A 9,919-nucleotide genomic window follows, 5' to 3' on the forward strand; every position below is an offset into this window, starting at 1 on the left:
TCCTCTGGAGGGGGAGGGGTTAATGTGGTAAATGGCCTGGTCAGGAAGTGGGGGGGTAAATCCTCTGGAGGGGGAGGGGTAAATGTGGTAAATGGCCTGGTCAGGAAGGGGGGGGGTAAATCCTCTGGAGGGGGAGGGGTTAATATGGTAAATGGGCTGGTCAGGAAGGCGGGGGTAAATCCTCAAGAGGGGGAGGGGTTAATGTTATAAATGGTCTTACAATGAAAGATAACAATCAGGCTCTTCATATCATATAAACAACTCATATTCCAGAATCCAAGATGGCGGCAGTGGGATCACGTATGTGTAGGGTCATGTGTTCCATGTTTGCCCCAGAGAGGAAGAGTCGTAGTCCATACACGGAGTCCTAACGCGGTTTATTTCCTTCTCATGGATGAAGTGTGGGACCGGGTCGGCCATTGATGGCAGGAGAAGAATAAAAATGGTGTCCTGCCCTGTGATTGGCTGAGTATATTTTGTGGTGGGAGATGTCACACTTGGAGGTCTGTTCCATAAAACAATGAGCTGAATGAATGTGAGCCGTGTTCACCCAGCTGGGACAGATTTTGGCCATGTTTTATTTCACATCATCATTGGCTCCATCTAGTGGCCATATTATTGTATTGCACTATTTTTACATCAGGAGGTATTTCAGGGAAGATACAGCATTATGGCCACTAGATGGAGCTGACGATTATAGGAAATCACTTTAACCTCTTAAGGTGGAACTTCACTCTCCCAATCAGCATTGACTATTTCTAGTCCTTACACTGCTAGTATCAGTATATAGATAGGAAAGTAGATTGTATTTACTTGTTTTGAATTTTTTTTATTTACATGTCTTCACTCACTTCCTGGTTTCCTGCCTAGGCAAATGATGTCATACACCCCAACAGTCTTCAGGAGGGGATGGAGGGTTCTCAGCTCAGCCAATGCCTAAGCTAAGGGCTGATGGATTCCAGAAAGTAAATGCTACAGGAATCACCTGCCCTTACTCAAGATGGCTACTGACAGAAATGCGGGGGGGAGGTTTTTCAAAACGATTTCTCAGCAAAATAAATCCTGAAGACACAAATGGATGGATGAGTGGATGGATGGATGGATGGGGGAGTTTGCTTTGAATATTACCAATGAATTAAATAGTATTTTTGGTGTGTGGTGTTCAGATGAAGTGCAGATCCACTTTAACCGCTTGTCAACCGCGCTATAACTGAATGATGCTACAGCATGGTTGTCCAGTCCTGGGAGGTCATCATATGACATTCTCACAGAGACGCACCCTCCCGCACGCCCCCAGGGGCGTGCACCCAGCGATCTCCACATCCTACCGACACAGCTGATCACGTGACGTGGTAAAAAGCCAATCACAGCGACCTTTTACCACATGATCAGCCGTGTCCAATGACAGAGCAGATCACCAGTAAATGCAGTTGCCGATTATCAGCTGCACTTTCCTCACGCTGCCACAGTACTGCCGATAACTTGCAGTTGTCAGAGGACTTATCGGCACCGATCACCAGGGAACTAATGATCAATGCCCTGATTATTGCCCAGCAGTGCCGCCCAACTGTGCCCATCAGTGCCACCCACCTGTGCCCATCAGTGCCACCCACCTGTGCCCAGCAGTGCCACCCACTTGTGCCCAGCAGTACCTAGTAGTGCCACCCAGCAGTGCCACCCATCAGTCAGTGCCGCCTATCAGTGCTGCTTATCAGTGCCCATCATTGTTGCATATCAGTGCCAGCTCATCAGTGCCACCTATCAGTGCCCATCAGTGCAGCCTCATCAACACACATCAGTGGAGGAGAAAAATTACCTGTTTGCAAAATTTTATAATAAAACAAAGAAAACTTTTTTTTTCAAATGTTTTGCTTTTTTTGTTTATAGCGCAAAAAATAAAACACTCAGCAGCAATTAAATACTACCAAAAAAACCTCTATTTGTGTGAAAAAAATGATAAAACTTTCATACCGGTACAGTGTTGCATGACCGCGCAATTGTCATTCAAATTGTGACAACGCTGAAAGCTGAAAATTGGCCTGGATAGGAAGGGGGTAGAGGTGCCTGGTAGGCGAGGGGTTAAGCTCCAGAAGATTTTACCCCCTTCATGAATAGGCCATTTTTTGCAATTTGGCACTACGCTACTTGGTAATTGCTCGGTCATGCAACAATGTGTGCAAATGAAATATATATTATTTGTTTCACATAAATGGAGCTTTGTTTTGGTGTTATTTGATGCCCACAGTTTTTTATTATATAAATGAAAAAAATGAACATTTAAGAAACCCAATATTTTCTGTTATAAAACATATCCAATAAGAAAAAAAAACATTTCCTCATACATTTCAGCCAAAACGTATTCTACTACATGTCTTCGGTAAAAATAAATCCTAGTTTTTTTGAAGTTGGCAGTTTTGGTCACAATTTTTGGGAAAATAAAGAAATTAAATAAATATTTTTTCACTTTTTTTTCTACAAACTCACCAGCGCAGTACAGCGTCATCACATGACTGGTGTGGCGGTGATCAGGGACCCTGACTGGTGTCAGTATGATAACAAACCAAACCAAAAAAAACAATAAAAACATTTTCAATTATTTAAACATTTCTTTTCCCCATCAGAGTAGTGTCCATAGCAGCACTGCACTACTCCAGGGGGGATCAGGGATTCTCTTTACAATGATGATCACCGTGTCAGCAATGCTTTATACAGAGTGTCATTCATGACAGCTGTGATTACTAGTGATCTGTGATTGGCTACCACTACATCACATAGTAGAGGGTGCTGTGATTGGCCCAGGTACCATGTGATAGCTGTGGGCCAATCACAGCTCACTAGTATCAGAATGAGATTCATTCATAGCATGTTTGGTGACATTGTGATCCTGATATTAGCACAATGCTGTATCCAGGGTACACTTCAGTACAGAATCATTATCATCAGATTATTATACAGGATTTATAGAGTGACAACAGTGTGCGCAGCGCTTTACAACATGATGGAAGACAGTACAGCTACAATACAATTTGGTACAGAAGGAATCAGGGGGCCGGCTCGTGGGAGCTTACAATCTAAGAGGGAGGGTGAAGTGATACAAAGGTCATAACTGGGCAATGGGCCGATGGAGGAACTAAAACACAGTGTATTCATTGGAAGCAGGAGAGGCTTCTTTACAGAGAAGGATTTCAGGGATCCTCTAAAGGTGGATAAAGTAGGAGATAGTTGGACAGAATGGGGTAGGGAGTACCATAGGATGGAAGAGGATCAGGAGAAGTCCTGGAGGTGAGCATGGGAGGCAAAGAGCAGGAGGTCTTGAGAGGACTGAAGGGAGCGGTTTGGTTGGTGTTTTGAGACCAGGTTGGTGATGGAGCTGGGGGCAGAGTTGTGGATGGTTTTGTAAGTTGTTAGTATTTTGAATTTGATTCATTGGGTGAGCGGAAGCCAGTGGAGATGACAATTCAGCAGAAGAGGCCATAGAGGAAGAGGAAGGGGAGGGGGTGGAGCAGACAGATGTGGCAGAATCACCACCAGGTTTTTGGAGGCATGGTGGTGGAACAAGCTCCAGAACTGAACCCTGTCCTGCATCCTTCCCAGCTGCTAGCAGAGTCACCCAGTGTGCCGTGACGGATATGTAACATCCCTGACTGTGCCTGCTGGACCACGTGTCAGTAATGTGGACCTTGCTGCTGACCTCCTTGTCCAACAAGGCCAAAACATGACCTTCTACATGATGGTACAGAGCTGGAATGGCCTTGCATGAAACAAATTGTCTTTTCGGAACCTGTCACTGTGATACAGAACATTCTGCAAATTCCCGGAAGGGGGAAGAGTCCACCAGATGGAAAGGCAGCAGTTGTAAGGCAGCAATTTGGCCAGGATAGAATGTGGATGGCTGGGACAGTCTATTTTTTCACGGTTCAGCAAATGGGGTAGTGAAATGTTCCTGCTGAAATGAACAGGTGGTGTCCTGCTGTCAGATGGGCCACCCACTGCTGTACCATCACTCCTCTCAGTGGAGGCTGTTGAGAAGACCTGACATTTTACAGTAGAGATCCCAGATGAGGAGCAAGGAGAAGTCTGCACTTTTTCTGGGTGTTTCAGGTGCTGTTACCAGCAGGCTGCATGGCAGCTCATCATACGTCTTGTCAAGCATGTGGTGCCCAAGTGGCTGGTGTTTTGGCCACGCTTGGTCTGCTTCAGTCAAAGACTGCAAACAGCAATGCTGCACATGTGTTGAAGAAAGCCCACACCAGAGAACTTGTGGAAGTCTGCATGGAGTCAGCAGCGCCCCCCACCTGTGGAGCTCTGTCGTGTGATGCCATTGGTTGGCTGCCCTTATGCCTGTCCCTGGAGGACATCCTGCCTTGTTGGAGTTCTGCCTCCTCCTCACTGTCCTCCTCTGTTCTCTCAGGCACCCAAGTATGGTCAGTGACCTCATCATCTCCTTCCTCCTCATCAATGGAGCCAACTTGGCAGTGTGCTGCGGCTGGGGGAACAGGACTGACCATTTCTTTTCCCTCACTGGCGCCCCCTCTCTCTAGGCTCACGTCACTCCTTTCCTCATCCTGGGAACCAACATCACAGCATTCAGATTGCTGCACATCCTCCAGCAGCATGGGACTGACACTATGATCCAATCATTCTGGTGACTCCTCCATGCATGATGGTGGGGCTACGGAAGGAGCAGCTGTGGTGGACAAGGAGCCGGAGGAACAGGACACTTTGGCAGCTGTGGTGGACAAGGAGCCGGAGGAACAGGACACTTTGGCAGCTGTGGTGGACAAGGAGCCGGAGGAACAGGACACTTTGGCAGCTGTGGTGGAAGGCAAAATAGTATGAGCCTGGGTGACAGAGGATGAGGATGACTGACTTATCCACTACACCACCTCTTCTGCATGTTGTGGATCAATAATACAGCCAGCACTTTGGCCAATCATGGCTCTTCCTGAGAACTCAGCTGTTATTGGCCAAAGCATTGCACCTGATCTGTGGTCAGGTGCAATGCTTTGGCCAATCACAAAGCATGTTTTACATTATTTGGGCACACGGGCAAACTTCCTGCATAATGGTGAACACGCAAACGGCTAATGTTTGAGTCGATCTTATGTTTGACACAAACCGTCAGCCCATCCATACTCAAAATATTATTCTCTGTGGATCTACTGTTTCCACTTTACACCTACTTCATTGATCTTGTGGTGTTTGCCAGTAAATTAAGAATACTGAACCATGTGCATACTGTGAATGTGAATACTGAACAACAAAGTGCTTTGTGCTCAAGATTCAGTTCCCTGCAGATCTACTGCTTCCACTTTACACCGACTTCATGTATCACTACCGCAGAAGGAGCTGAATGTTGCCCCTGGTTCCCCTTTGCTTTGCCCCACAGCAAGGCAAACACACACACTTCTGCTCGTTGTCTCCAATGACCAGTCTAGGGGATGTTTTGTGTTTGGAGTTTATTGTAGAACTGGGGATAGGGATGGGGAATGTAGTCGGATCCTCCAGAATCAGAACTCTTCACACTGAGGACATCTAGCTGATCTCTTAGTAGAAGACTTGTGAAGTCTCGGCTGACAGTAGATAGCAGACTTCTCAGTAACAAATAGCAGCAAGTAGTTGTAGGCGAGCCAAGTCCCATTAGCAGTAGCAATACTTGGACAAGCTCTGCAGAACACTAGGCAGGGCTCCCTTTCTCAGACCCAGGCTGACTATCAAGCACCAGAGGGGTAACAAGCACACAGAGCCCCCCAGATCTCTCAGAGTTTGCACTCACAGGTCCAAGGACAGAATGGTTGCCTCCTTCCAATCTTCCAAGCCACTCTCTCCAGTGATACCAGACAGAGCTTTGGCAGACAGCTCCCCTCAGTCAGCTTACTGTAGAATCAGGGTCACTCTCTCTAACTTCAGGCCCTCAGGTCACCCACCCGAGGCCACATAACAGCAAGTGCCAGGCGAGGCAGCCTGCCTCCAGCCTGGCTGGTACAATCCTCTCCGAGGAAAGACACTGAACCCATGTGCTCTCAGAGTATAAATACCACTCCCAGCATGCAATGGGGCCACCCTCCCCTGCAATTGGCCAGGACTGTATCCATATTCATGCTGGTCATTTGTCTAGCCAATTCCCATGTTCTGGAAGACTCTCATAGCTTCCTGAAGGCAGGAAGAACTCAGACAAACTCCAACAGAACCAAAGCAGCATGAGCAGACCTGACTAATCAATCACAGCTCTCTGTAAATCAGAATACCGACTGAATTTACCTGACAGCCTCTCTGGTGAGCAGAGAAACACAGCTATGCTTTACCTGACTACACATCCTAGACCTGACCAGGAGGGGGCGCTACATTCATTCATCTCATCAGATTTGCTGCTATAGGAAATCATCTCAAATCCTGTGCAAATCCATCGAGACCGACAATATTGTGTGCTCAGTATAGTGTTCTCTGCAAGTCCACCGCTTCCACTTTGCATCTACTTCAATCCACCTATTTTACTACAAAAATCTAATCAGTGAAAAGTTGATAAGGTGTGAAAGTGCTCCGCCCTCCAAACTGTGTGGGCTGTAGTGTAGCCACGCCTTCTTCCACCTCTTGTACACGGGATGGTGAGGGCGCCCCCTAGTAGTGCTTCCCCCTCACCACACCAATAGGACTCCCAGCTTTTCAGCTCCCAGAGTCACAAACATCCTTCACACTCTCCTCATCTCCGATGGTAAAGGAACCGGATCCTCCTCGCTCACTCCTGCAAGTCTGTTGCGGGTTCTGTCAGTCTCCCTCCTAGACTCCGCCTCTGACCGCCATTCCAGCAGGAGCTCCGCCTCTAAATACACACTCAGGGAGGAGAGAAAGGGGAACCCGACATCATGTGACACCTTTTATGACATGGAAATACGAAAATCAACGGGACTAATGCAATCACATTTACTGCAAAATCAGAGGAGCCAAAATCGCTCCCCCGAGGAGTCATATATTTCTGTCCCCCTTGGTGGGAGTGGAGGTGACCCCTCTATAAGGATCTACAGTCCATACACACCCAGCACAAGGCCGGGGTCACACTACCAGACGCTTCTTGGGGCTGCAGTTCCTCTGAGCTCCACAAGGTGGGGATCTCACTTCTACCCAGACAGGAAGTCTCTATGGAAGACAGACAGGAAGTGATGTCAGGTACAGACAGGAAGTGATGTCAGGTACAGACAGGATGCTCTGGGTGAGAGGTGAATCGGGAGGAAGCAGAGAGTCCACATTCCTGGATCTGGCGGCAGAGGAGGTAATACGTAGATGAACCCCTTCAGGGGGAGGAGTTGATGATAATATATTTGCTCCCAAAGCTGGCCTACATGGTTCAGTTTTATCATTCAGCCAGCGGGATGACCATAAAAACTGAAGTGATTCCCCCATCCACACATTGGAGGTGGATGGGGGAATCCTCCCCGCTGCACTCTTGTATTCTGACAATGGGGGGACTCCTCCGCTCTCAGAATACACGGATCAGCACTGAAGCTATTGGCTGCAGCCGCTGGGGGAGTGGCTTTTATCCGGCAGTGGCCACACATGGATGGAAATGTGAGCGATCCCTGCTGAACCAGCTGAATTTCCATGGATCTATGGTCACCTTCAGTGACTTCCTCCCCTCCCCCTCATCTCCTTCATGATGGAAGTCATGCTGAGATCATCTCCCATTGGCTGAGCAATATTCTCATTTGTCTCTCAGCATCTTCTTGCTATTCCTCGTCCTGCCTGTTGTTTCTCTGGATTGATTTTCTGTGTAGTGACCCCGGCTTGGTCTCTTGGATGCGCTCGTCTGTTGCTTGCCCTGACCTTTCTCCTGATTCCTGGATCTCCTCCTCATCTCTCCTCCATATCCTCTTACACAGCTTTTCTCCACACCTGCAGTGACCCTGGGGGGAGGAAACTTGGCACCAGCACGCCGCCAAATCCATCCCCACCATTAGGGGCTTTGGAGACAATTGTCTGCTATTTACACTCCGTTCCTCCGCACGTCACCTGATCACATGACAGCTTACTTCCACAGATTCCGGACAGATTTCTGGATGGTAAAGGTCAAAGGTCACTCTTCAGTTTAGGAGAGGTAGGACGCACCCAGGAACAAGGATTTGGTTTGCATGGAAGTCTCATATAGAGGACCCCTCAAATCTCCCCATCCAAATGTCCCTCCATCCAGAGTCTATATGTCCTATGACATCACACTGACCTCACAGCTCCTCCTCCCAATGTCCCTCCATCCAGAGTCAGAGAATCCTATGACATCACACTGACCTCACAGCTCCTTCTCCCAATGTCCCTCCATCCAGAGTCAGAGAATCCTATGACATCACACTGACCTCACAGCTCCTCCTCCCAATGTCCCTCCATCTGACATTTTTCTGATGCTGTTAGGATGTGGGGCCCCTTGGTATCCTCACATGTAAAGTGGGACTGTTGGTCCTGCGTTGTATGTAATGACATCAGAATGCTGCAACAAGCCTATACCCTGCGTAGTGTGGGGGTCCTGTGGGGGGGAATTATACCTCAGCCTGAAGTGGGGCTTTAATAAAATGGAGACCTGAATGGAGAGGTGAGGAGGATTCTGGGAATATCATTTGATGTGACTATTTGTGTTCAGATGTAGAGTTTTCCTCCTGTGAAGTCTGGAGATCATATGACATCACATTGCCTCCACCTCCCTCCCTGATAGAAGAGAGAAAGAAGAAGAAGATTCTAGAAGTCACCAGAGAGATCACTGAGCTGCTGACAGGAGAGGTGAGCGGTGCAGGGAATTCTGGGACATTCTCCAGTAACAGACAAGGGATGTGTCTGGATGGTGACTGTATCATTGTGTGTGTCAGGTTCCTATAAGGTGTCAGGGTGTCACTGTCTATTTCTCCATGGAGGAGTGGGAGTATTTAGAAGGACACAAGGATCTCTACAAGGACGTCATGATGGACAATCAGCCGCCCCTCACATCACCGGGTAAGAGGAGACTTTATTGTAAAGGAGAGAGCAGTACGGAGGATCCACCTAGATCCCCCATCATCTGATAAACACATAGAAACAATGGATTCAGTCAGTGTGTGTGTTTCCTACAGATGGATCCAGTCATGGGAACCCACCAGAGAGATGTCCCCGTCCTCTGTATTCCCGGGATTCCACACAGGAAGGTCACACCATCCCTCATCATCATCAGGTAGATGAGGAACAATCACTGATAGTATCATTAGGATCTGTACATTATCTGCATTGTTACCATTGATGTCATTTTATTATATATTCAGAGTGGAGACCTGAGAGATCCTAAAGTTGAGGTTAAAGAAGAGATAAAAGAGGAGGAGGATGAGGATGGGGGGATGGAGGAGTCGGAGATTCCAGAAGAACACAAAGATCTGTACCAAGACACACTGGTGGAGTCATCCAGCTACAGGAACCCACCAGAGAGATGTCCCCGTCCTCTGTATTCCCGGGATTCCACACAGGAAGGTCACACCATCCCTCACCATCATCAGGTAGATGATGACAATTATTGGTAGTTGTGATTTATACACAGCATGTTTGTTACAATGAATGTTTTATTATATCTTTCAGAGTGGAATCCTCGGGGATGATAATATTGATGTTAAAGAAGAGTATAAAGAGGAGGATGAGGAGTATGGAGTGATGGAGGAGTTTTCAGAAGGACACAAGGATATGATGGAGCCACCTAATACCAGGAACCCACCAGAGAGATGTCCCCGTCCTCTGTATTCCCGGGATTCCACACAGGAAGGTCACACCATCCCTCACCATTACAAGGTTGGTGGGGCGGAGAGCGTGGACTTGGGACAATATTTGGATTTTTTTATGTGAGCTTATATTTTATAGATGATATTTTCTCTCATTTCCTTGGTTTAGGGTGAAGATCTGATAGATATAAAAGTTGAGGTGA

At 47.5% G+C, this 9,919-nt stretch overlaps 1 protein-coding gene across 1 annotated transcript; it reads left to right on the plus strand.

The window, feature by feature from the left end:
- The first annotated feature begins 281 nt into the window (after positions 1-281).
- On the plus strand, positions 282-9,524 carry LOC149450606 (uncharacterized). Its single transcript, XM_089691716.1, has 3 exons — positions 282-300; positions 9,087-9,184; positions 9,273-9,524. The coding sequence occupies exons 1-3, from the start codon at positions 282-284 to the stop codon at positions 9,522-9,524; spliced, it is 369 nt and encodes a 122-aa protein (XP_089547842.1).
- Positions 9,525-9,919: the final 395 nt, after the last annotated feature.

Source organism: Staurois parvus, unplaced genomic scaffold (assembly GCF_062004578.1).
Source record: "Staurois parvus isolate SC_StPar_1 unplaced genomic scaffold, SC_StPar_1.0 ptg000570l, whole genome shotgun sequence".
Taxonomy (NCBI): domain Eukaryota; kingdom Metazoa; phylum Chordata; class Amphibia; order Anura; family Ranidae; genus Staurois; species Staurois parvus.